The sequence below is a fragment of the Hemicordylus capensis genome, chromosome 17, assembly GCF_027244095.1.
Source record: "Hemicordylus capensis ecotype Gifberg chromosome 17, rHemCap1.1.pri, whole genome shotgun sequence".
NCBI classification, from domain to species: Eukaryota; Metazoa; Chordata; class Lepidosauria; order Squamata; family Cordylidae; genus Hemicordylus; species Hemicordylus capensis.
This window is the reverse complement of record NC_069673.1, coordinates 2276988-2303888: the sequence shown is the minus strand read 5'-3', so window position 1 is coordinate 2303888 and position 26901 is coordinate 2276988. Positions and strand designations below refer to the sequence as shown.

The 26901-nt window shown below is 46.3% G+C and overlaps 2 protein-coding genes across 12 annotated transcripts in view; one reads left to right on the top strand and one right to left on the bottom strand.

The window, feature by feature from the left end:
* DBH (dopamine beta-hydroxylase) overlaps positions 1-20164 on the top strand; it is a 148668-nt gene extending 128504 nt beyond the window's left edge. For 10 of the 11 annotated variants that reach the window (XM_053281706.1, XM_053281708.1, XM_053281707.1 and 7 more), the window contains 7 exons: positions 3296-3462; positions 7037-7180; positions 10311-10349; positions 11570-11629; positions 13076-13203; positions 14963-15122; positions 18022-20164. In XM_053281706.1, coding sequence (XP_053137681.1) covers positions 3296-3462; positions 7037-7180; positions 10311-10349; positions 11570-11629; positions 13076-13203; positions 14963-15122; positions 18022-18156 — 833 coding nt within the window. In that variant the 3' untranslated portion in view covers positions 18157-20164. The remainder of the gene's footprint in view (positions 1-3295; positions 3463-7036; positions 7181-10310; positions 10350-11569; positions 11630-13075; positions 13204-14962; positions 15123-18021) is intronic. The other variant, XM_053281709.1, reaches the window with a different exon arrangement.
* The window catches only part of SARDH (sarcosine dehydrogenase), an 81907-nt gene continuing 72422 nt past the window's right edge, over positions 17417-26901 (bottom strand). The window contains exon 22 of the mRNA XM_053281704.1: positions 17417-21432. Within this exon, the coding sequence (XP_053137679.1) occupies positions 21307-21432 (126 nt within the window). The 3' untranslated portion in view covers positions 17417-21306. The remainder of the gene's footprint in view (positions 21433-26901) is intronic.

Below are 26901 nucleotides of genomic sequence, written 5' to 3'. Positions count from 1 at the left end.
GTAAAACAAAATTAAAACAACAACACAGAATGCTGTCCTTGCCTTGGCGTCGACTGGAAGCCGGTTCCACTGACAGTACGGCTTAGACTGACCAATGATTTGACTCAGCATAAGGCAGCAGATTCCACAAGGCTGCTGGCATTAATAATGATAATAATGATAATAATAATAATAATTCGATTTCTATACAGGCTTTCCAAAAATGGCTCAGGGCAGTTTACACAGAGAAATAATAAATAAATAAGGTGGCTCCCTGTCCCCAAAGGGCTCACATTCTAAAAAGAAATATAAGATAGACACCAGCAACAGTCACTGGAGGGATGCTGTGCTGGGGGCGGATAGGGCCAGTTGCTCTCCGCCTGCTAAATAAAGAGAATCATCACGTTAAAAGGTGCCTCTTTGCCAAGTTAGCAGGGCCTTCACCTCCATGTCCTTCTCCACCCACCGCTGATGACACCCCCAGCGTGCTTCCCTGTGCATCCAAGGTTGCTGGCAGGAATTTCTCTCAGCCGTAGCTGGAGATGCTGCCCAAGAGGAGACTTGGAACTTTCTGCATGCAAGCAGGCAGATGCTCTTCCCTGAGCAGCCCCATCCCCAAAGGGGAATATCCTTACAGCACTCGCACATGTGGTCTCCCATTCAAATGCAAACCAGGGCAGACCCTGCTTAGCAAAGGGGACAATTCATGCTTGCTCCCACAAGACCAGCTCTCCTCTGGTGCGGAGGCAGATCCCCAAAATTCTAGTCTTGGCCACTGCCAGTCGCAACAGCCGTTGTGGCTTGGAGATATTAGGCAGGGGGCCTTTTCTAGGCTTGCCCCAGAACTTTGGAACTCATTCCCTGACAAGATTAGAGCCTCCCCATCTCTGGCTGGTTTTAAGTACAATTTGAAAACCTCTCTGTTGAACCAGACGTTTCGTTCTTAGTTTTAAAGTTTGTTTTTCATCTATCTTTTTAACTGTTTTGATGCAATGTTTATTTGTTGCTTGTGTTTTAAAGCTGTAAGCTGCTCAGAGATTTATATTATGGGGTGGTATAAAAATGCACTAAGTGAATAACAAGTAATAAATAAATCGGTTGCCTAGTTGCAGGCATCTGTGTGCCAGGAGAGATGGTCTGGTGCTAAAGTCACGTGTGCTGTCAAGTTGGTGTTGACTCCTGGCGCCCACAGAGCCCTGTGGTTGTCTTTGGTAGAATACAGGAGGGGTTGACCATTGCCTCCTCCCGCACAGTATGAGATGATGCCTTTCAGCATCTTCTTATATCAAGGAGTTTCTTGACTGCAAGGAAATCAGTCGAGATTTGCAAGCGCATTCTCATGTAAAGCAGAATTGCGGGTCTAATGGTGCTGCACTTCTGTGCCCCCTCATCTGCTCTCTGGCCCAAATTTGGACATACTGGAGAGAAGGTGACCTTGGTGGTCTGAAGGACAGCTTTCATAGCCAATCATGCTGGGGTTGAGGGAGGAGCTTCCTCCCTCAACTCCGGCTCCAGGGGAAGCAGCCTGCGGTTCCAAATTTGGACCTACCGCAGGCTGGACCCTTGGGAAACTCAGTACAACCCGAGGGTTCGGATTGGAGTTCCGAATCTGAACCCTCGGTATTGTCGCCGTGCCTAACCCCATTTGCCTGCATTCGGACGTAACGTCCAAGGAACCGTTGGCCCATTCAACTGTGGTTCCATGTTACGTGTGAATGTGGCCAGTGGAACAGTCTGCCTCATGCAGTGGCGAACTCTTCTTTGCTGGGGTTGTCCGGCAGAATCTGGACAGGCATCTCTCAGGGATGGTGCTGAAGGCCTTCAAGGGGATCAGGCACATTTTCTATTGGCCCTGAGGCAGGACTAAAACCAAGTGGTCTAAAGCAGGGATTCTCAACGTTGAGTCCCCAGATGTTATTGGACTTCAACTCCCATAATTCCCAACCAAAGGCCACTGGGGCTGGGGATTGTGGGAGTTGAAGTCCAATAACATCTGGGGACCCAACGTTGAGAATCCCTGGTCTAAAGTACAAGGGAGCATTTTATTTATTTATTTATTTATTTATTTGATATACCACTCCTCTAAAAATGGCTCAGGGTGGTTAGATTCAGGCTAGGCGTTGGGAGGAAGTTCCTGGCTGCCAAATATCTGCTGTATTTCCACTGGAACAGGCTGCCTTCCAGCTCTAAAATTCTATCATTCTAAACCAGGCCTGTTCTACTTCAGCCTTCCTGCAGATGTTGGCCTACAACTCCCATAATCCTTGGCTATTGGCTACTGTAGCTGGGGATTATGGGAGTTGCAGTCCAAAAACAGCTGGGTGGGGGCTAAGTTGAGCAGGCCTGTTCTAACCTTACTTCTGTGTAAATACAGGATCATTTGCTTCTCCCGCAGTGTTGCTTTGTAGACTGTTGGTGTTTAGCAGCATATTATACATCTAGTAGAGAACTACAGCTACAGAGAGTTTATAATTTATTTGATCATTGAATATTTATTTATTTAATATATTTTTATACTGCCCCCAAATGCAAATTCTCTGGCTAGTTTGTTGCAAAGATATACCCCAAAAGTTGACAAGATTTATCACCCTTAAAAACTCATGTGGGGGCTTTGATAAATAGCTTCCTGGTGCCCACTTGGGATGTGCGCATTGATTTGAAGCCACATCGATGCAACTTGAATCTGTTTGATATGAGTGATTTGATGGTATGGGCTATGCAGAAGTGGGGCTTTTGGGTTGTTGTTTTTTTAACAACTCTCATCAATATAGATCTTTTCCCTCAGCAGAGCTCACAAATTTTGACCTTCAGGACCATCTCGAGGGATGAATGCTCACAATGATTTTTGGGAAGCTCTATCCTCCAGAGATGGTTGCATTCTGCAGTCACAACTTTCTGTGTGTGATTGCCCATTCTTTATCCCTACCCCCAAATGATTAGGGTGAAATTGCAGTCACTTTTGCACGGAGGAAGGGGTCAGAGTAAAAAGGAACAAATAGTCGTAGTCTCTCCGTGGAGTAATCTTTGGAGGAAGTACTTGATCATTTCCATTTCTGCTCCTCTGACAGCTTCCATAAATTTTTATAGTAGCTTTTGTGTTTTGAACTTTCCAAAGTTTTAAAAACACCATTGCATATTTGGCCACTGCAGGACAATACAAACATGATAGCACACTGAAAGCTGTAGATTTTGCAATGCTATTGCCGCTTTCCCATCTGTAGGGTGTAGATCCTGTCAAAATCGCCAGGAGCATTCATCTGCCCAGATGGCACCAACCACCCCAGCGGACTCATGGACTCTCTTTTGCCTTCACCAGACCACCGCGATTCCTCAGGGATCCGCCTCTACTACACAGCCTCTCTCCGACCGAATGATGCTGGCATCATGGAACTGGGCTTGGTATACACCCCGGTGATGGCCATCCCACCTGGCGAAAGCAGTTTCAACCTGACGGGATACTGCACTGATAAATGCACGGAGATGGTGAGTTCAAGAGAAACCAATGGGGCCAAGCTCTTTCTGTTGGCCGGAGGGCATTCACTCATGCCGATTCACAGTTCGGAGACTGCATTTCATGGCCTTGGATCCAGGAGACGCCCAATTGCGGGGCGGGACAGATAGTTCCAGGGATGAGACAGGGTGGGGAGAACCCAGGATGCAGCTGGCAGATGGTGCTTGGGACGCTGGAGTTGTCTCTCCTGGCAGGAGAACCAGGGGGACATAGGAACATAGGAAGCTGCCATTTACTGAGTCAGGCCCTTGATCCCTCTAGCTCAGTATTTTCACAGACTGGCAGTGGCTTCTCCAAGGTTGCAGGCAGGAATCTCTCTCAGCCCTATCTTGGAGATGCGCCAGGGAGGGAATTTGGAAACTTCTGCTCTTCCCAGAGAGGCTCCATCCCCTGAGGGGAATCTCTTCCAGTGCTCACACATCAAGTCTCCCTTTCATATGCAACCAGGGTGGACCCTACTTAGTTAAGGGGACTTGAGCCATGATCTCCACCATGACCTGAAGGCACAGGCAAGGCCAACCCAGGGCAGTCAGGATTTCAGCACCCTGGAGAGTTCCCTGTGAATAAGCTGCTCGAACAAGGAGAAGAGCTGGAGTGAGGTTTTAAACAGCTTCCCAGGCCAGGCTTCAGCACCCTGGAGAGCACCCAGGGTGCCTCTTTAGGGGATGGCCCCATAAGGCACAGGTCCCCAGGGAATTGCTCAGAGCCCCGAATCTCCTCCTGCATGACTTCGTCCAGAAAGGTAGCACAAAAGAGGAGGCATCTGCACAGAGCAGAGGGGAGAGCTCCTAGCCTTCGGCTCTCTGCTGCTTCCACCTTCATAGTATAATAATAGGCACTTTTTTAAAAAAAGAGCAGCTATTCATGGGCAGGTGTGATTGGGTGTAGTTATCTAAAGGAGGGCTGTGGGCTCAGGCCTAGATCCCTGAAAACATGCCCCTGTGTGGAAGGAGATCGTAAATCTCTCCAGGAGAGCTTTCAGTACCCAGGCTCCCAGCCTGCACAGCAAAGAGATGGAAAGGCCCTGTCCTGGAACCTGGCACTCTTCCTCCGCCCCCTCGAGGTTCAGGTGGAATTGCGGTATTTGAAGTGGAAGAGGCTGCTTCATTGGGGCTCGCAGGCCCAGTGAATGCTGATGTCAGGACCTCTGGTTCTGGGGTCTCCTGCCTGGCTGGTGGGTCAGACCGAACTCTACTGCTCCAGGCAGGGAGGCAGGACATCCAGCAGTCATAGGCAGCTTGCGATGTGTCTTTGCAGCCAACCGTAGAATCCTAGAATTGAAAGGGACCTTGGAGGTTTTCTAGTCGTCGTCCCCACCCAGTGCAGGAATCTGCTACTACATCCCTGGCATGGGGTTACCCATCTCCTCCTCCTCCCTTTCCCTCTTTTCTATAGTAAAATCATAGCTTTTTAGAGCTGGAAGAGATCCCTATTCCAACCCCCTGCTCAGTGCAGCAATCTGCAGGAGGAGAGCTGGACTTGTGGTAAGTAAGGGTTGTGCCGTTGAGTCTGTGTCAACTCCTGGCGCCCAAAGAGCCCTGTGGTTGTCTTTGGTAGAATACGGGAGGGGCTGACCATTGCCATCTCCCGCGCTGTGTGAGATGATGATGCCTTTCAGCATCTTCCTATATTGCTGCTGCCCGATAAAGGAGTTTCCCATAGTCTGGGGAACAGACCAGCGGGGATTTGAACCAACAGCCTCCTGCTCTCTAGGCAGATTGAATTGTCCCCTTTGCTAAGCAGGGTCTACCCTGTTTTGTATTTATATAGGAATGTAGGAAGCTGGCATATACTGAGTCAGACCATTGGTCCATCTAACTTAATGTTGTCTTCACAGACTGGCAGCGGCTTCTCCAAGGTTGCAGGCAGGAATCTCTCACAGCCCTATCTTGGAGATGCTGCCAGGGAGGGAACTTGGAATCTAGATGCTCTTCCTAGAGCGGCTCCATCCCCTAAGGGGAGTATCTTACACTGCTCACACTTCTAATCTCCTATGCAACCAGGGTGGACCTGGTTGAATGGAGACTACATGTGAGTGCTGTAAGGTATTCTCCTTAGAGGAGGAGACCATAACTTAGCGGAAGAACACCTGCCTGCTTGCATGCAGAAGGTTTCAAGTTCCCTCCCTGGCTTCTCCAAGATGGGGCTGAGAGAGACTCCTGCCTGCAAGCTTGGAGAAGTTGCTGCCAGTCTGTGAAGACAATACTGAACTAGATGGACCAAGGGTCTGACTCAGTAGATTGCAGCTTCCTATGTAAGCTTCAGCAGTATCCCTGGCAGATGCAGCCTCCTTTGAAAGGCTCCACAGAAGGAGAGTTTGCCAGTGAATGGGCCAGACCTTCTCATGCAACAGAGAGTTGTCAAACAGCTCTTACAGTCAGGAAACGACCAATGACTGCAAAGCCCCTGGACATATTTAAGCACACAGCTCTGTCAGTGTGTAAAGAGAGCCAGCGTGGTGTAGTGGTTAGAGTGCTGGACTAGGACCGGGGAGACCCGAGTTCAAATCCCCATCCACCCATGAAACTAGCTGAGTGACTCTGGGCCAGTCACTTCTCTCTCAGCCTAACCTACTTCACAGGGTTGTTGTGAGGAGAAACTCAAGTATGTAGTACACCACTCTGGGCTCCTTGGAGGAAGAGCGGGATAGAAATGTAATAATAATAATAATTTATTATTAGGGTACCAGTTTGCTCTATAAAAGCAGCCCGTCCATCCCTTCTGTTGTGCATTTTGAGCAAAGATTGAGGAGCCGTCTCCAGGTGTTCACAAACCACAGGAAGCCCCTCGGAAGGATTTCCTCCTTGATTGCCCTCTGCTTGGAATTGCCTTCTGAAGAGTTGCACCTTATCAAAAGAGGCCATTTCAGCATCTATTGAGGCCTCCAACGCAGAGATAGATTTGCATTTCTGTGCAAAATGGGTTTGACTCTCAGATGCCTGCCTGTCGGCTAAGCAGAAAAAGAGGAGGAGGAGATACCGGGGAAACTGAGAGGGAAGGGAAGATTTGGATCTCGCCTCAAAGCAAGGGCTGGTTCCGCACTCAAGCAGGGAGGACCTTTTTATGGTGGTGGGAGAGAAGTGTGTTTGTTTGTTTACATGTATATCCTGCTCTTCCTCCAAGGAGCCTAGAGAAGTGAACATGGTTATTGCTGTTCTCACAACAACCCTGTGAGGTAGCGAAAGGCTGAGAGACTGCCCCAGAATCACCCAGTGGATTTCATGGCTGAGTGGGGATTTGAATGCGGGTTATGTTGCTGATATAAATCAGGAGTTCGCAAAATTGGCTCCCCTGTTGTTGATGACTACAACTCCCATCACCTCCAGCCAAAGGCCATTGCATCTAGGGATGATGGGAACTGTAGTCAACAACATCTGGAAGCCCCAAGTTGGGAACCATGCCATAATGTTAAATGAAAAGCTCCTCTTAACTCTTCAGTCATTAAACTGCCCAGTTGTTCCATATTATGAAGTCAACCTGCTCTCTGCTTTTCATTGTTTGGAACGACCCAAAAGCATTTACATTTATTTGAATGTTATCTTCAAGGCTTTGCCAGAGACTGGAATTCACGTCTTTGCTTCTCAACTTCACACCCATCTGACCGGAAGACGTGTGGTTACGGTGTTATCACGACAAGGGAGAGAACAGGAAATCCTGAACATAGACAACCACTACAGTCCTCACTTTCAGGTATGGCGTCTTTACTAAAATTGATCCACATATATTTTTAATTCATGGTTCATGGCGGTCTGCTAATCCAGCTTTCTGCTCAGTTCAAGAATCGTTGATTAATCAAAAACCCTTCCACAGTTTTTAAACCGTGAAGGTTTGGCCTGGTTTTCCAGGGTTTTAAAAACTGTTTTAATTGCTTTAATAATGGTTTTATGTTGTATTTTACAGTGTTAAATTTAATAGTTAATTGATTTTAGTTTGGTTTTAATGTAAACTGCCCTGAGCCATTTTTTTGGAAGGGTGGTATAGAACTCAAATAAATAAATAACTAATGATTAATCAACTAATTATTAATTGATCAACTAATGAAATTAATCATCAGTATAGTTCAAGTGACCTAATTACTAGTTGATTAGAGATCAAATGATTAGTTGATTTGAACTAATCATTAAACTGACTAATCAGAATTTTAACTGTTTTACCCTTTTTTTAACATGTGTTATGTTTTAACTTTGTACACTGCCTAGAGATGTCTATATCAGGCGATATAGAAATATGATAAATAATTAACAGCTAATCATTAATTGGATTAGATCAGGGGTTCCCAACCTATGATACTCCAGATGTTGTGGAACTACGACTCCCATCATCCCCTGCCACAATAAATAGAAGGGGCTGATGGGAGTTGTAACATCTGGAGTACCTCAGCTTTGGAACCCCTGGATTATACCAGGGGATGATAAGAACCCCTGGATGATAAGTAATCATTACTTAATGATCATTACTCAACTAATCATTACTATGTAAATCAATTAAATTATCAGCTGATTAATCAAGTATTCTTTAATTAGATCTGTTGATTAATCATCAACTGATTGATTCATTACTTGATTAAAAGGAATGATCTGATGATCTACCATTTAACAGACTAATCAAGTAAATTTGAATGCAATCTGCCATTCACCTAAACATGAGCCTTTATGAGATATTGGAAGCCATGTGAGAGAGACTTTATTATAATTTCAAAAAGTTTACCACTCAAGCAACAGTGGTCTACTCCAGCAGAGACTTCAGAGGTAAAGGTCTCGGTAGATGTGGATGAACCAAAATAAACAGGAATAATTTACTGCCCACTGTTGACAGTACTGCAGAGAAATACTTTACTGTAGAAGTTCTTGCTGAAGGAGAACCCGTACTGCTGTTTGAGGGCATTGGTGTGGATCATCCGTTGACCAAAGGGGAGGTTTTGTGCATTACTACTTCTTTTTTTAAAATTCACTATTAACAGTAACACACCTGAACATTGTTGTTCAGTAACATGGTTACTGGGCACACCTTAAGCGACGCAGTTAATCAATTAAAGTTTTTGTTGGTATATCTACCGATTTAAAGCTCAGAGTGTTAAGTCTTTACAGCACACAAGCTTTTTTTCACATTTATTTGAATGTTGTCTTCAAGCCTTTGGCAGAGACCACAAAGCTATTCTGGCCATTTGGCAGAATTTCGACTCCAGGAGCATTTCCAGCGGGGGCTTTTAGCTCGCTTCTCCTCCATGATGGAGAGTATTCGTTCACATATTGGCCAGAAGTCCTTGCAAGCTATCGGGCAGCACTCCAGACACGATTCAGGTTTTTCACTATGTGTTAGAGCGTAGCCTGATTCATGTCCAGGGGTTAAAAAAATAAAATAAATACAATTTTTGTGTTAGTTTTTTGGGGGCAGATTCGAACTCGCAGCCAACCTGTAGTAAAGCTTGCTGTCTGGAAATGCTCCAGTTCTGGGCACACTCTTGGCCCTTGGAGGATTTTCCGCACGGAATTTGTCATCCGGTGCAACATTCAGATCTCCAAGAAGTGTGGCTTTTGTGGTTTGAGTTGGTTTTCCTTTAAGAGAAGTTTCTAGCCCTGATGGTTATAGAGAGGTGTTTGAAAAACAAGCACAGAAGCTTTCGGTGTCCAGGGGGGTGGAAATTCTGTGTCGGGGTGTGCTAGAACTTCGGTTCTTGTATTTTTACGTCATGTTCATTATCAAGAAAATGAGGTGGTCCTTTGTTAAGGCTAGTATTCCTTTCATAAAAAATTATGAAATCACCCCGTTCATTTTTAGAGGACTTTAGTGGAACAGAGTAGCAACCATCTTTTAGTTGGTTTTCCAATTTTTAATGGGTGAAAAAGAGAATAAGATGACTACCACTCTGCTCCACTAAAAGTGAATTGCAAAAATGAACGGAGTCATTAAAATGGCGTATGTAAGTAAATAAGGAACCACAGAGACTTGGTGTGCGACAGCCCACGCTGGTGGTGGCCATCTACAGCCCCCCACAAAGCCCGGAACATTGTGCCTGGTGCATCGTTGGGGGGAAATGGCCGCCCCCCGAGGTGGCCGCCATGTTTTTGTGGTAGCAGCCATTTTACCCCTCAGTGCTGCAGAAAGTCGTGGCATTTGGGGCACTGCCTGGTGAAAACAGTGGCGGCTCCAGGGGCGTAACTATCATAGGGCAAGGGGAGACAGTTGTCTGGGGGCCCACTGCCTTGGGGGCCCCCCAGCAGCAAGTCATATGACTGACTCCCCCAGCCGCACACCCGCCCAGGCTTCCTTCAGTTGTATTCATCCTCCGAAATTGATGTGGGTGTTAAGACCTGGATCTACCAGAACTGCATCTCTTTCTCTAGTACCATTAGATGACTTGCATCTTCCACAATTTACAAAACTTTTAAAACATAGTTTAGGATGAAGTTCTATTGTGGCACATAGCTGTGTTATATTACTATGCTTTTTGTTACCACTATTCAGCCTCATCTAAGATTTCTTTACTTCAGGAGCTGAGCTTCAGTGGGGGGGGTGCATTTTAAAATCTTGTCTCTGGGCCGCCTCCAACCTTGCTACGCCCCTGGGCTGCTCCTTTTCAGCTTGGAGAAAAGAAATGTGACGTTTGTTTCAACTTTAAAGCCATTTGGTACATGCAGGGATTTCTCCTGTTTGGAAGGAAAAGGGAACGATTCAGACCTGTGTTTCTTTCTCTCGGCTGACAGCCGTTCCCCAATTCTGTGCCTGCTGAGCAGCCCCCGCCCTTAACTTCCCTTTCCTCCCCCCATTTGCCCCACACATCCTCTTCCTCACGGGCTTCTCTCGCTCTCTTTTCTTTTAGGAGATCCGCATGTTAAAGAAGATAGTGCACGTTTTCCCGGTCAGTGCTCGGCTACGGATGCCTTCTCACACTCATGACACAAGACAACTTAATAATGAGGGGGACATTTGAAAATGGGAAAGTGGACCTCTCTCTAGCAGTCCGATCTGGCTTATGTCGGCCCTTTGCCGACTCTTTGGCTCTGTGAAAAAAGCCAAGCTGAGCTAGGCATGGGATGGGGTCGGTGGTGACCGGTGCTCTGGGGCTGGGGCTGGGGGGGGGAGGCAGGCACAGAATGGGTCTACCCCCCCACACACACACACACCCAGCTTACGCAAGACTAGTCACCACTGAAGAGGGCTATTCCTACTCAGGGATATTTCAAGAGTGGGGAAGGAAAAAGGATACCGCTTTCCTTTCCTGCTCTCCGGAAAATCCTCCCCCTCCTTACGAACGAATCCAGTTGGGGTTGCAGCCCTGGAGCCGTCTCTTAGGGATCCTCTAGATGGCCTGCATCGTGCCGGGGCTGGACTAGATGGTCTTCAAGGCCCCCTCCAACTTGACGATTCTGTGGCCCAGCTTCTCCGACTTTCTGCAGCTTCCAGGACTGGAGTGAGGCCTGGCCAAAAACTGAAGATGGGGCCCTGCCTACTGCTACCACCTTCAAAGAGGTGTGGGACAGGAGCAAAGACCCAACCAGTGCCCCCTCCTTTGGAAGCTCAGGAACATTTGTGCCCCCTCCCCATTCAGTGGTAGCTGTGCCTTTGCTGTGAAACATCCTCTCTCCCCTGGAAAAGTTGCAGTCCCCAGGCCCTTTACACATCATGTTCCACACTCAAACAATGAGTGTATACATGTACGGAGGGACATAGGAAGCTGCCGTATACTGAGTCAGACCCTTGGGCTATCTCGCTCAGTATTGTCTACCCAGAATGGCAGCAGCTTCTCCAAGGTTGCAGGCAGGAGTCTCTCTCAGCCCTACCTTGGAGATGCTGCCAGGGAGGGAATCATTGTGCTGAACGCAGGTACAGCAGTACGCTTCCGTTTTGTATTGTGCATTTGAAGGGCCTGTATTTCACTCTTAAGATGAACCCAGGTACAGTCATTCACACAAACACATGTACGAGTGTACAGACATACGCGTAAGGGTAATTTCATCCATTTTCATGTAATTAATTATAATCAATTATTTAATAACCTAATCACAAGTAATTGCATTTATTAATTACATGTAATTGCATGCGATACAATGTATCAAACCTGTGCTTGTCTCTCAACAGGGTGACGTATTGACAACCACCTGCACTTACAACACAGAGGAGAGGACCCAAGCAACTGTGGTAATTATCTCAGCAAGCGAACCCATAGCACTGGGTTTTTCTGATAGCGCCCAGGCTGTGCCTTTTGCTCCTTGGCGAAAATGTCAAATGAAAATATTCTCTGCCTAGATGCACCAGTCCTTTGGAGATCTGCATCGGACAATAGTCAGTCATTGATTTTGAGGGTTGTATATTTTAGCCAGGATCACCCTTGCCCCAGGAACTTGGGGTGGAAGTTCGGTATCCCACAAACCTGGGCCGCCCCCAAGGAATTCCCCCAAGAATGTCCCGGCTCCTGGGTATCGGCCGTGCCACTGCTGGCCATATAGACATATACGGCCCTCCTGATTTTTCAAAATACCCATTCAGCAGAATCCAAATTCCCTCTCTCTTTCAAGCCATGACCAATAAAACCAAACACCCATTTCCCTCCAAAATCAAACCAATACATTTCATCGCCCTCCCAAAAGAAACTGCTGAACAGCGGACATCGTCTTTGGACCCCGGACAGCTTTCTTGATACAATGAATAGCAAAGCAAATTTATAATACAAAGACTTATTTACAAAAAAGAAGAGGCTTAGGCCTCATTCCTCCACCCTCATAAAGGGGAATCTGGTGAGGATCCCCCTTTACAAGTAAAGGGCATTCCCTAGAGCAGGGATTCTCAATGTTGGGTCCCCAGATGTTATTGGACTTCAACTCCCATAATCCCCGACCAAAGGCCACTGGGGCTGGGGATTATGGGAGTTGAAGTCCAATAACATCTGGGGACCCAACATTGAGAATCCCTGCCCTAGAGCAATGGTTCCTAACCAGGGTTCCTCCAGATGTTGCTGAACTACAACTCCCAGCATCCCCAACCCTGGTTGGGAACCACAGTCCTAGAGTGGTGTGGGTGGTGGTAGTGGTGATTGGGGTTTTGAGAAAATTTGCTTCTCACCTTCTTAAATTTTGGGTGGCGGCGACAGCAGAGGTGGCAGCAAATCGCGTAGTTATGCAAATAGCCTCTGCACATGTGCGGAAGTCACTAAAATTAACCCCTGCTAACTTGGCAAAGAGGCATCTTTTAACATGGCAATCATCTATTTAGCTGGGGGGATAGTTACTGGCCCTCTCCACCCCCAGCACAGTACTTCCAGTGACTGTTGCTGGTGTCTATTTTGTATTTCTTTTTAGATTGTGAGCCCTTTGGGGACAGGGAGCCATCTTATTTGTTTGTTATTTCTCTGTGTAAACTGCCCTGAGCCATTTTTGGGAGGGCGGTCTAGAAATCAAATCAAATCAATCAATCAATGAATCAATCGCTGGCAGCATCTCCAGGAAGGGCCTGAAACCTCAGAGAGCGCTAGCTCTCTGTGTACTTAGCAACAGCCGCCCGCAGTTCCCTTCCGGGCCTGAGGCAGACCTCCGCAATGGGGCTAGATCCTCCGTACACCTTTGGGCTCTCCTCTTCTCTAACCTGCAGGGCGGTTTCAGCATCACGGAAGAGATGTGTGTGAACTACATCCACTACTATCCCCGGACAGAGCTGGAGCTCTGCAAAAGTGCGATAGATCTGGGCTACCTGCGTCGCTATTTTAGCCTTGTGAACAGGTAATGCCGTACAAAAAGGGCCATGGGGCGCTGGGCTGATATGTGGGCTCTAAATCTCTCCCCAATGGGGCAACAGCTGACATGGCATGTGAATGGGGCTGTTGGAGTGGCTGGTGCTGGTGGGTAAATTTGCCACCTCTCTACCTCTGCCGCCCGAGGCAGAGGTCTAACCCAGCCTCATTAGTGGGTCATCCCCCATAATGTGAGTGTGGCGTCTCTCCTTTTTCTTTTTCACGCCCTCGGGAAATAATTTTAATTTTTTTAGGAGTGAAATGGAGGTGGTCGGAGTTTTTATGGGAGCTTGCTTAAAATGCAGAGCTTCTGGTGGTCAGAATAAGTTGCTTTATGGGGCTGGGTTTTGTTGGAGATGTCAGTCCATAGGAGTCAACTTTCAGCCCCAATGACCACTAAGGACATTAGGAGTGGAGGACATTGACTGCCAAGGACATTAGGAGTGGAGGTAGAGGGTATAGACACTGTTCCCTCCAACAGGGATTCCCAGATGTTGTTCACTACAACTCCCAGCATCCCCAGCCAAAGGCTATTGCAGCTAGGGATGCTGGGAGTTGTAGTGAACAACATCTGGGAATCCTTGTTGGAGGGAACAGTGGGTATAGGACTTCCCCCTTCTGTTTGTTTGTTTGTTTCCCCCTTTCCTGCTTTCAGTCTCTTCTAACAGGCCACATCAAGACCTGTTTTTCAATAGTTGCACTGGCTGCTGCTGGTATGTTTCCAGGCAAAATGCAAAGTGCTGGTTATTACCTTTTTAAAACCCGGAAGGGCTTAGTCCTGGGCTACTGGAGAGAGCGCCTTTCTCTGCAAGATCTCCAACACTCATTAAGAACATCAGGAAAGGTCCATCTTTGGTTGCCACAGGTTCATCTGGTGGCAACTTGGGGTCGCCCCTGGGTTGTGGAGCACACTCGCCATAGATATAAGTGGATTATCTTCCTTGGGGCCCTTCAAGAGAGCCCTAGAGACCCATCTTTTCAGCCTGGCTTTTAATAAAATTTGATTGGTTTTAGATGGTTTTAAAAATGAGTTTTATATTTTAACTGCTTTTGTTTTGTATTTCATGTTGAATTCTAAACGGGTTGAATTTTTGGTTGTAAACTGCCCAGAGCCATGCTAGGATGGGCAGTGTGTGTGTTTTATTATATTATATTATTATATAATGATATATAATATAATATAATATAATATAATATAATATAATATAATATAATAAGTAGGTAGGTAGACAGACTGTTACTTGTAGAACATTCCCTTCTTCTGTGCCTTCTGTATACTTTCGCTTCTGCCTTCCACCACGAAGTCACTAGCACAGGGTACAGGTTTTCTATCTAAGTTGGTAACGTCTTCCAGTATACCTTTACTTGTGGTTGCCCTCAAGCAATTGTCTCCAGATCACTTCCCTGAACTCCCTTCTTGTCAAATTGGGATTTTCTGCTAAATAAAAGGGTTGACTCAAATTCTCCCCTCCATATTTGGCCCACGCAGGGGCCAATCAGAAGAGTTGGGGCCAGGAGGATCATTTGGCTTGGGCCTCAAGATGAAAGGTGGCCTTGGATTTTAGACACTCTTAAAGCACATGATAAGTTTCACAACCTGTTCTTATGTGGTGCCCGTTCTAATTTCTGTGACAGCTATGGGGTCTCAGAAGCTGGAAGTGGCCTGGACTTCTCTGGAACAACGAGAGAGCTGGGCAAATAGGCTTCCAGATGGCTGTTCCTGATGCAGGAAATTTCTCCCCTTTTAGGTTTGATGACGAGGAAGTCTGCACATGCCCGGAGACCTCTGTCACACAGCAGTTTTCCTCTGTCCCCTGGAACTCTTTTAACAGAGATGTCCTGAAGTCCCTCTATGACTTTGCTCCGATTTCTGTGCATTGCAATAAATCCTCTGCTGTCCAATTTCCGGTATGTATTGCCCATACCAAAAAAAAAAGCATGATTTGGCTGCGGCGGAGGAAAAAAAGGGAGAGCACAAAAAAGCCAGGAGGCATCCACAGAAAGAGATAACATATCTCAAGATAGGCCCCGAGACAGGGCCCGTTCAGTTGTGGCCCAAGGAATGGGAAAGCAGCTGACGAGGAAAATAAAATAAATATTCCAACGTGTTTTGGAAAGAATCTCTCTCAAGGAACATTTCTCCGTGACTGCCTGAAAGAGATAGGGATGCTTTCTCAAGCCCTCCCTGAGGCAGGCAAATAGAAACATTCCTTGAGAGAGATTCTTTTTGAATTTTCTAAATTTAAATTTTGTCAGCTGCTTTCGCATTGTTTGTGGAATTCTCTCCTTTGTGGTTGACCATTCTCGTTTTCGGCTGCTGTCCCTTGGCTTTGGAATGCCCTCCCCAAGGAGTTTCACCATCAGCCCTCTTTTTGTGTTTTTAAAAAACACTTTAAAGACTCATCTTTTTAAAATGTTTTATCTGCTGCTAACACCTGGTCGGTTTCTTAGCTTTTTTTTTTTTTTTTGGTAATTTTTAGCTTTCTACTAATAATTTTTTTTATTTGAAACTTTTAAAATTGGTAGTTTAACATGTGGTTTTAGCTTGGTCTTTTTTGTTTTAATTTTTTTTAACTTTATATTGTTATCTGTTTTATGAATGCTGTGAGCCACCCTGAGCAGCAGTGTACTGGAGTGGTGGGGTATAAAATATTTTAAATTATTAATAATAATACAACTAAATAGAGTGAAAGGGTATTTTGCTAAAATACCTTTTCCTGGGCTGAGTGTGGCTTTTGCCTGGCCAAAGACAAGTTCAAAGAGCCCCCAAAGTTTTCCCCACTTCTTTCACAAATAATGCAAAAATATCCTTCACACCAACATTCTCTGTTTAGGGCACTTACCCAAAACACAAACGTAGATCCCCATTTATGCTGCATAAACCCAGACCACCGCTGGGCTTTCCCTGTGTGTGATTATGGAAGATTGGCTTAATTATGCATCATGTTCCCCATTCAAAAGAACATTCTTCTCGGTAATGCGATAAAGCTCTGCGTGCCCTTGGTCCTCTGTTGACCGAACTGGACAGTTATCCGTAACAGTAAATTCATGGAGGTAGGAGATCACAGATAGTGGTCACATCCCAGCCTCCCAGCTTTTCAGTGCCTCCTCCAAAGAAAATGTGTTTTGCACCAGACAGACGTTTTGGAGGGCATGAGAGAGAGAGAGAGAGAGAGAGAGAGAGAGAGAATCTGGCTTGCCTTCTAGCCAGTGGCAAGTGCCCTCAACTCTCTGGCTGGCAGGGCCTGGACTCAAATGAAAATAGCCTGAATTATATTCGAATCTGCCCATTCTGTGCAAGCAGTTTAGAGTCAAATCGATTCGAATTCGAATTGATTCGGTCGAACCTTTTGCACATCGCTAGCAGGACACCCAGCCCCCACACAGATCTCCCCCCCCCCCCCGGAATTCTCATTCCCACTGCCAGTTTTGAGAAGGCAAGGAACAGCCGTACTTCTTTCTCAGCACTATAAGGGGGCTCCCCCTGTCTCTTAGCTTCTCCCAGTGCAAATGCAGAAAATCCACACCTCTCCTCAACCCTCTGCTTGTGTGCCGGAAAAGGATTGGAGGGAAGAGAAGGGGTTGGTGGTGAACACAAATAAAGGCTGGTTAGATTTAACAAAGCCCAAGTTGGTGGATCCCTGCTTATAATGCACAGTGTATAATCGCTGAAGACGATTATAGTTATGGTAGGGGTTCTCTACCTTGGGTCCTGAGATGCCCACAAAGCATAATTCACCTAGAATTCTTTGAAGTGGTGACAGCCAACAGCCTAGATGGGTTTAGGAGAGGTTTAGATGAATGGTCTATCAATGGCTACTAGTCTGGTGGCTATCGGCCACCTCCAGCCAAGAGGCAAGATGCCTCTCAATACCAGTTGCAAGGGAGCAACAGCAGGAGAAAGGGCATGCACATCAGTGATGCCTTTTGTTTTAATTTTTCTGTAAGTCATGTTTTAATTTTTCTATGAACCACCTTGGGATTGTTTTAATGAAAGGGGGTATATAAATTTAACAACCAATCAATCAATCTGGGCCACTGTGGGCATTATTCTAGGACACTATCATAATACAGGGAAGGGTACCGTGGATAGTGGCTATAGTGATGAATCCGCCACCCAAAGGCAGAACCCCCTAAGGCAGGGGTTCTCAAAGTAGTAGTAGTAAGTTTATTGCGGTCACAGACCAGATTAACAATTAAGAAACGATGAATAGCATTTAATAAGAAAATGCAAGCAATTTCAAAGTTTACAAAATCACAAACGGTTCAAATTACTAATACAGTCAAAATGGAGCTTCGACGCCACGAAACCGAACTTTGCCACATGATCTGAAATTACAGGTTTGAAACTGGCCAGCATAATTTCCAAATAAAATTGGCCGGTGTGACCAGGATAAATGGCTAAAATAGGAGCAATAAATTTGGTGCGAGGGTCCTTATAAAACTGGTAATAAAGATAGACTCTGTATCCTCTGAGCCACAGGGGCAATAGTGCTGATCATGTCGTTTGAATTTACCATCAAGTACTGCCGAAGGGAGAACGTTCAATCGCGCGAGGGTCAAAAATCTCCTAAATTTTGGTACCAAGATCTGGTCTAAATATTCAGCCGGTTTATGGTTAAAAGGCTGAGAACCTAAGTATTAGGGGTTCTCAAATCTGGGCTGTGGACAACCCCATTCCTCATCCCTCGCCGCAGTCGGCTTGGGTGATTGTGGCTGAGCACGATGGGGGGTGTCGTCCAACCATTTCTAGAGCCCCCAATGGGAGGAGCCCCGACTTTGAGGAATGTCTGCATTCTCTCCGCAGGGCGAATGGGAGAAGCAGCCTCTGCCCACCATCACGGAGCGCCTGCCAGATCCAGCGCCACACTGTGAGCATGACCCGCACCCCCTTCCCACAACGCCGGCACTTGTTAAACTTGAGAAGGCGGCAGCAAAATGAGGGGCTGGTCCTCAGTTGACCGAGGACCAAACTAGAGACAAGAGCCCCTGGTGGCGCAGTGGTAAAACTGCCGCCCTGTAACCAGAAGGTTGCAAGTTCGATCCTGACCAGGGGCTCAAGGTTGACTCAGCCTCCCATCCTTCCGAGGTCGGTAAAATGAGTACCCAGAATGTTGGGGGCTATATGCTAAATCATTGTAAACCGCTTAGAGAGCTCCGGCTATAGAGCGGTATATAAATGTAAGTGCTATTGCTAATATTGATTGCACCCTTTGGCCTTGTGTCTGTCTCTGCTTAAGAAAGTAAAGTGGCCGCTGTGGGGAAGGCGAGACCCAAATTGGGGATGGGGGTATTAACTCTCTGCTCAGGCAACACCCCCAATCTGGACTGGGGCTCCTAGAATCCGATGGGAGCCGAATGGGCACCCGAAATGGATTGGGGCCACGGAGGCCCAAAAGGCTCCAATCCCTCCAGCGCCAAGGTCCTGACCTTGATTTGGGGTTTCTCACAGCTGCTTTTTATATACCGCGTTGACCTGAATCCAAGACTAGTCCGCCCCGCCCCCCGCACCAGTTCTTTGATGTTAGAAATTAAATTCCTATGCTAAAATCTTCCTCTTAAAGTCAGAGTCCTCCTCCTTGAAGAAGCCACTGCCAGTCTGTGTAGACGATACGGAGCTACATGCACCTAGGGTTTGACTCCGTAGGAGGCTGCGTTTCCTGTGTTCTGGACACCGCCTGCCACAGCTTGCCCCTTCTGAGCTGATAAGCCCTTTTCCCGGCAGCCTTGACTGTTTGCAGTTTCTTTTTTTAAAAAGATGTCCAGAATGCGACCCACCCACCCCTCCCCGTCCGACTGCTGTGTCATTCTGGAGGCTATAGCTAACGCTGCTGTCTTCTCACCTCTGAGCTTAGGCCTTGGGTGACTCACCAGACAGTCCACACTGATTAGGGAGATGCCAAGGAGACATGAAGGTTAGCTGCTCTGTAGCCAAAGAGGAGAGATCTCTGTTCATGCCATAATATTGGAGCACAGCTTGGAAGTCACAGCTGCAGACTAGGGAGGTGGCCTTCTGCGTACGGGATGGCCTCATCTGTGGACTCCCTGCCACTTGATCTTTGGGTAGAATCTTCCGTGGCCATTTTTAAACAGCTCACCAATGTTCTTATCTCAGCACGCCTTACCCACAGCTGCTTCTGCTGTTTAGTAGTTTTACTCAGTTATAAACTGGTTTTTATGATGCTGGTGCAATATTTGTTTATATGGGGATTGGGCCACAGCATCTGTTTTGCGTGCCGAAGGCTCCAAATTCCCTCCCTGGCGGCATCTCCAAGATAGGGCTGAGAGAGACACTCCTGTTTGCAACCTTGGAGAAGCCGCTGCCAGTCTGGGTAGACAGTACTGAGCTAGGTAGACCAAGGGTCTGACTCAGTATAAGGCGGCTTCCTAATTTATTTCCTTATTCTATTTTGTGTGTGTGTGTGTGTGTGTGTAACGCCTTTTTAGTGTTTGTTATTCTGTTACATTTTTTGGTCCGGCTGTCCTGTTTAGTTCATGAACCTGCTAGATTAAAACCAAAATTGAAGATTAATATTAAAATTTCATATCAATTGAAAAGGTATCCCTAATTAGAGAGCAGACTCCACTTTAGAAGAGGCCTCAGCTGATTCAGACATTATGCTGTATGAGTGTATAGATACCTGTACACCCATACGTGTGTTTGTGTGTGAATGACTGTACCTGGGTTCTTTTAACAAGTGAACCTGGATAGAGGCCCTTCGAATGCATGATATAAATGGGAAGCATTATGCTGTACCTGCGTTCAGCATATCATGTGAATGACTGTACCTGTGGACAGATCTGTACTTGTGTACACTGAGTGTGGAACATAACGTGTGAATGGCTCTCTTCAGGTCAATGCGTTCAGTTCGGCATGCGTCTTCTATAACTGCACTGTTTGTGGCCTCGGCATGCATCATCATCTCGAAATAAAGGACTGTTCTATTTTCTTCAGAAGCATTTTTATTCATATGTAAATGTATACAGATTTAGTCAGCTGACTGATTTAAATGCATATACTATGGTTTCTTTAATGGGGTGGCACACCAATTTGCTTTCTCAAAGCGGGGAGAGCTCTAAGGACAGACTAAGGACTACAAGGCTATTGGGTATGAGCCTCCATGTTCAGGGATAGTACGAAGTATAGTAGAAATGTGCACAAATCAAATTTTGTGATTCAATTCAACTTTTGAAGATAAGATTCAAATTCGAATCGAACTCAAAAATGCAGTTCAAATTGATTCGAGCCTATTTTGGCACCTTTTAAAAAACTGATCAGGGGGCCTGAATCGATGTGCACATCTCTGAAGTATAGTCCTGGATGATGGAAAGAAACAACAGGGGGAGACTACCACCGATAGGATTGGCTTGTGAGCATCGGTTAGCATTGGATTGTTAGGATTGGCTTGTGAGCTGGCTGGACTTGGATATTGCTGGAATCAGGACCCTTACTTGTTGCAGGGGAGCAGGAAAGAGGACATGCCCTCACCTCTTGCCTGTGGGCTTCTCAGAGGCATCTGGTGGGCCACTGTGGGAAACAGGATGCTGGACTAGATGGGCCTCCTTGGGCCTGATCCTGCAGGGCTGTTCTTAGGTTCTTAGTCTGATGCAGCCCTGGCTGTTCTGATCTTCAAGATTTTCAGAGGAGGGCAACCACGATGGTGAGGAACGGTTGTAGGAGCTGGAGAAGAGAATGCTGAGAGGAGATACGAGAGTCATCCTGGATGTCTGAAGGTCTGTGCCATAGGAGGAGGAATGGAGCTGCAGGATCAGGATCCGTGGGTTGAAATGACAAGGAAGCAGATTTCGGCTGGACTCCAGGAGGCATTTCCTGACTGTAAGAGCCTTCGGACGCTGCAACAGCCTGCCTCACACAATGGTAAGTGCTAAGCTCTCCTTCCCTGGTGGAGGCTGGATGACCATCTGCCCAGCATCAGGTTAGATTTGCAGGCCTCAGAGATCGCTTCCAGCTCCATGATTCTACATAAGGTCCCGCAGGGTCCTTTCATTGCTTTCTTTCCCTCTTGAGCTTCCTCCATGTCGATTAGCAGACTCCCTCCTTCCCTGTGGTCTAGCTTCTTGCCCTGAGGTCTCAGTATATCCCTTTCACTCTCTTGTTCTCTGGATCGAAAGGCGATTTGGTATGGGCTTGGGCTGGATAGGCCACCCCCATCCTTTCCAAGGTGTATTCCCCACTTTTCACAAAGTCCAGCGAGACCTGAAGAGGGAACGAGGCACAGGTGTTCGGGTGAATCGGCTCTCAGACACCTTTAGCCCACGCCTCCCTGAAAACTCAACTATTTCCCCACGATTCCCCTCTGCCACCTCGTTTCTTGGCAAAATGTCTCAAGAGGCCTGGAACCTGGAACAAGCAAGTGCCGGGTGTTGGCTGCAATTCTGTGGGAGTGGAGGGGCTGGAAATCGGGAGATGTGGCAGAGGAGCGAGGGGCCAGAGTTCAGGGCAGGAGCCGCTGCTCTGCAGACAGAAGGTCCCCTGGGTTGATCCCTGGCAGCATCGCCAACTATACTTGGGAAAGGCCCAGGGTCTGACTTGGTATGACGCAGCTCCCCATGTTCCAGTGGTCAGAAGTGAAAGCACTTCTTTTGCATTTTAATTTTTTATGAGCTTTTACAATAGCTTTACATTCAGATTACATTCGTTCGTTTAATTAAGTAAATATTGACTTTCTGCTTACCTATCTGCGCGGTTCACGTTAACGATACATATAAACCATTGCTATAATACTTCAAAACAGAGATACTCCCCATTACTACTCGATTTTTTACCCAACCCAACTTGCTGGTATTACTATATTTCAAACCCTACTGAAAAGTCCATATTAGAACAATAGTTCTTTACGTAAAGTAAAAATGGTTCCCGACCTTCCAAATTATCATCCCTTATAAGTGCTGTAAGCTTTGCCATCTCAGCATATTCCAACATTTTTATCAACCAGTCTTCTTTTGAGGGCATTTTAGTGTCTTTCCATTTCTGCGCATATACTATTCTGGCCGTCGTGGTTGCATACATAAAAAATGTTCAATTTCTTCTGGAAAACTCTCCTTGCGTTATTCCCAGCAGGAAGGATTCTGGCCTCTTAGGAAATGTCGTTTTAAAATTTTTCTTCAACTCATTATATATCATATCCCAAAAAGCCTTTGCCTTCCTGCATGACCACCACATATGAAGTGAAAGCCCTTCAGGGCTCCACACAACCCTTGGAGCTCATGAAGGGCAGAAACAGAACAAAGATGCATAAGAGTAGTTTAAAAAATGCAGAACCAGCTATGCAAAACAGTTGTCTTTGCATAATTTATAGGAACATAGGCATATACTGAGTCAGACCCTTGGTCCATCATGCTCAGGATTGTCTTCACAGACTGGCAGCGGCTTCTCCAAGGTTGCAGGCAGGAGTCTCTCTCAGCCCTGTCTTGGAGATGCTGCCAGGGAGGGGACTTGGAACCTTCTGCATGCAAGCAGAAGAGTGGCCCCATCCCCTAAGGGGAGTATCTTAAAGTGCTCACACCTGTAGTCTCCCATTCAAATGCAAACCAGGGTGGACCCTGACCCATTTTTGGAAGGGTGGTATAGAAATCTAAACTTAATAATAATAATAATAATAATAATAATAATAATGGACTGCATTAATGCTTAATGTGAATTTTGCCTTTCTTTGGTCCACATCCCTGCCAATGCTCTCCCCCACCCCATCCACCCCGGTCTTCTCTCTGCTAGCCACTGCCATAAATATTCAAGGGTCTCTGAGCAAGCTCCCAGTGCAAACATGCCTCTTTTTGCTCCCACGGCTGCAATTAAAATGCAAATCAGGCTGGGCTTAGGAAGCCGTGCCAGAGAGGGCGAAGCCTTGCATTAAGCATCTGCTTAATGAACAATTTTTTTTGGGGGGGGGGGTCCCTGGGAGCTGGCATGAATAGCATCTACGTGGCATGGCAAGACCAGATGAGGAAGAAACCTGCCCCCCCCATGACTCCACGTCTGACCACTTTAATTGCGGGTTAACGGCGCAGGAGGAGACATTTGTGGTTTTAAAGAGGCAGGGTTCCCTGCAGGCAAATTATGCCCTGCTCCTGTCACAGCCAGCATATTCATTGTACGTGGGTGTCAGAAAAAATGAGGGAAAAGAGCCACCATTAGGAAGTGTGGTGGCTGATGGCTTGTTTCATTGGAAAACAAAGCACAACGGGGGGGGGAGCGTCTCCTTGTACCTCCCCACGTCTGTACAGAGCCCCATGTCCATGCCCTACTATTGCCCTTCAACTCATAAAGCAGAGAATGGGCTGATTTAAATGCGCACAGAATGTAGAAATCATGAAAAGCGACCCTCCACAGAATTGTCTTGCCTTGTATGCAGGCTAAGTTAGGGCGAGGGGATGTATGTTTTGGGAAGAGCGCCTGCATGCTTGCACGCAGAAGATCTCGAACCTGACATCCCCAGCTGCAGAACTGTAAGAGGTTCAGTAAGACCTTGAACTTGGCGCATGCACACTTATATTTAATGCCTATATAATATTTTATATTATATTTTAATGCCTAGGCGTATAAAATAAAAATAAAAAGAGGGAGAAGGGGTTACTCACTCTGCCTAGTGCTGATATTTACACACTGTGTCTACATGTACTAAGTCTGTATAAAGACACACTTTATTGTCTTTGGGGTTTCAGTTCACACCTCCTTTGGAATGGAGGATATATGTCCACATATTAGCCAGATTTACTGCAATAGTTCCTGTGAGCTATCTGGGAACATTTCACACACAATTCGGGTTTTTCTTTTGAACTATTGAAATACTGAATGGTTGCTCGAACGACTGACCGCTCGAATGACCGACCGCTCGAACCTTCGAGCCATTGAACCGTCAAACTTTTCTAAATAGGTCGAAGGTTCAAAAGTTCGAAGGTAAAATAGGTCGAAGGTTCAAAAGTTCGAAGGTAAAATAGGTCGAAGGTTCAATGGTTCAACTTTGAACCTTTGAGCCATTGAGCCTTCGAACCTTCGAAACATTGAACCTTTGACCTATTCAATAGGTCGAAGGTTCAAAAGTTCAAAGGTAAAATAGGTCGAAGGTTCAAAATTTCGAAGGTTCAAAAGGTCGAAGGTTCAAAATTTCGAAGGTTCAAAAGGTCGAAGGTTCAAAAGGTCGAAGGTTCAAAAGGTCGAAGGTTCAAAAGGTCGAAGGTTCAAAAGGTCGAAGGTTCAAAAGGTCGAAGGTTCAAAAGGTCGAAGGTTCAAAAGGTCGAAGGTTCAAAAGGTCGAAGGTTCAAAAGGTCGAGGGTTCAAAAGGTCGAGGGTTCAAAAGGTCGAGGGTTCAAAAGGTCGAGGGTTCAAAAGGTCGAGGGTTCAAAAGGTCGAAGGTTCAAAAGGTCGAAGGTTCAAAAGGTCGAAGGTTCAAAAGGTCGAAGGTTCAATGGTTCAACTTTGAACCTTTGAGCCATTGAGCCTTCGAACCTTCGAAACATTGAACCTTTGAACTATTCAATAGGTCGAAGGTTCAAAAGTTCGAAGGTAAACTAGGTCGAAGGTTCAAAAGTTCGAAGGTAAAATAGGTCGAAGGTTCAAAAGTTCGAAGGTAAAATAGGTCGAAGGTTCAATGGTTCAACTTTGAACCTTTGAGCCATTGAGCCTTCGAAACATTGAACCTTTGAACTATTTAATAGGTCTAAGGTTCAAAAGTTCAAAGGTAATAGGTCAAAGGTTCAAAAGTTCGAAGGTAAAATAGGTCGAAGGTTCAATGGTTCAACTTTGAACCTTTGAGCCATTGAGCCTTCGAACCTTTGAAACATTGAACCTTTGAACTATTCAGTAGTTCAAAGGTTCGAAGGTTCAATAGTTCAAAGGTTGAATAGTTCAAAGGTTCTTTGAACTTTCAAACTATTGAACCTTTGAGCTTTTGAACTATTGAACAATTGAACCTTTTAATTTTTGAACCTCCGAACTCTTGAACTTTCAAACTATTGAAACTTTATACAATTGTTCAAAAGTTCAAAGGTTTTAACTAACTAGTTGAACCTTTGAACCTTCGAAGGGTGGAAGGGTCAATGGGTGGAAGGGTCAATGGGTCAATGGGTGAAAGGGTCAATGGGTGAAAGGGTCAATGGGTCAACGGTCCAATAGTTGCACCTTCGAACTTTATACAATAGTTCAAAGGTTTGAAGGTTCAATAGTTCGAAGTTTCAAACTATTGAACCTTCAAACTTTTGCACCTTCGACCTGTCGAACCTTTGAACCTTCTAACTATTGAAACTTTGCGCCTTCGACCTATCAAACCTTCGAACTATGGGTGAAAACCTTCGAACTATGGGTGCATCCTTGGGGAAGCCGCTGCCAGTCTGTGAAGACCATACTGAGCTGGATGGACCGATGGTCTGGCTCAGTATATGGCAGCTTCTTATGTTCCCATGGAATAAGCAAAACCCACCAGAAAGACAAGCATGAATTGTCTCCTTTGCTAAGCAAGGTTCACCTTGGTTTGCATTTGGGTGGGTGACTACACAGGAGCACCGCCTGCTGTAAGATATCCCCCTTTGAGTATGGGGCCCCTTTCTCAGTGGCAGAGCATCTACTCTGCATGCAGAAGGCCCCCGGTTCCATCCCTGGCAGCATCTCCAGGCAGGGCTGGGAGAGACGTCTGCCTGAAACCTTGGAGAGCTGCTGCCAGTCAGTGTAGGCAATGTTGAGCTAGGTGGACCAAGGGTCAGACTCAGTATAAGGCAGCTTCCTACATTCCTATTTGGCGGTGGGGCTGGAGCTCAGTGGAAGATCGTCTGCTTTGCATTTAGAAGGTCCCTGGTTGAATCCTGGCAGCATCTCCAGGCAGGGCTGGGAAAGAGCCTGGCCTGAAACCCTGGAGAGCTGCTGCCAGTCAGTGCCGACAGTCCTGAGCTAGATGGACCAGGAGTCCAACATAAGGCAGCTCCCTGTGTTCCTAGGACTGCGTTTATTGAGGTAAATATATTTATCCTGCCACATGGTTCACTTAGGCCTTCAGGGCAGCTCCCAACAATTTTTGAGAATACAGGGACAACCAAAAAATGAATAAAAAAATCACTTTGAACTGAAGAGCAGATACAAACCAATCCTTTTAAATCAACAGCAGGAAAATAAAAACAGGCCACCTGTTGTTATTACCCGAGAAAAGAAAAGTTTTTCCGATCCTTCTATTACCCTAGAAAAGAAAAGTCATCCCAATCCTTTGAAGCTGCAGCACAGCCGGCCTGCACAGCTTTGCTGGGAAGAACATTCCATAGTGTGGGAGCCACCACCGAAAAGGACCTGCTCTGGATACCAGCTGACTAACCTCAGACAAAGCCTGGAGCTGAAGTAGAATCTCATCTGAAGCATCTCCACGGCCAGGGAAGCACTAAACAGCACTTTGGCTGAGATAACTCCCATAATCCCCAGTCCCAGTGGCCTTTGGTTGGGGATTATGGGAGTTGAAGTCCAATGACATCTGGGGGCCCAACGCTGAGAATCATCCCTGACAGATGGCCACCTAGCTTCCATATGAAAATCTCGACGGGAGGAGAGCCCGCCACTTAATGAGGCAGGCTGTTCCACTGTCCAGCAGCTCTTACAGTCAGGAAATGCCTTCAGCTGTCTAGCCTAGATCTTGTCATTCATTCTAATCCTGCCCTCAGGAGTGACAGACAAGGAATGACAGATACTCCT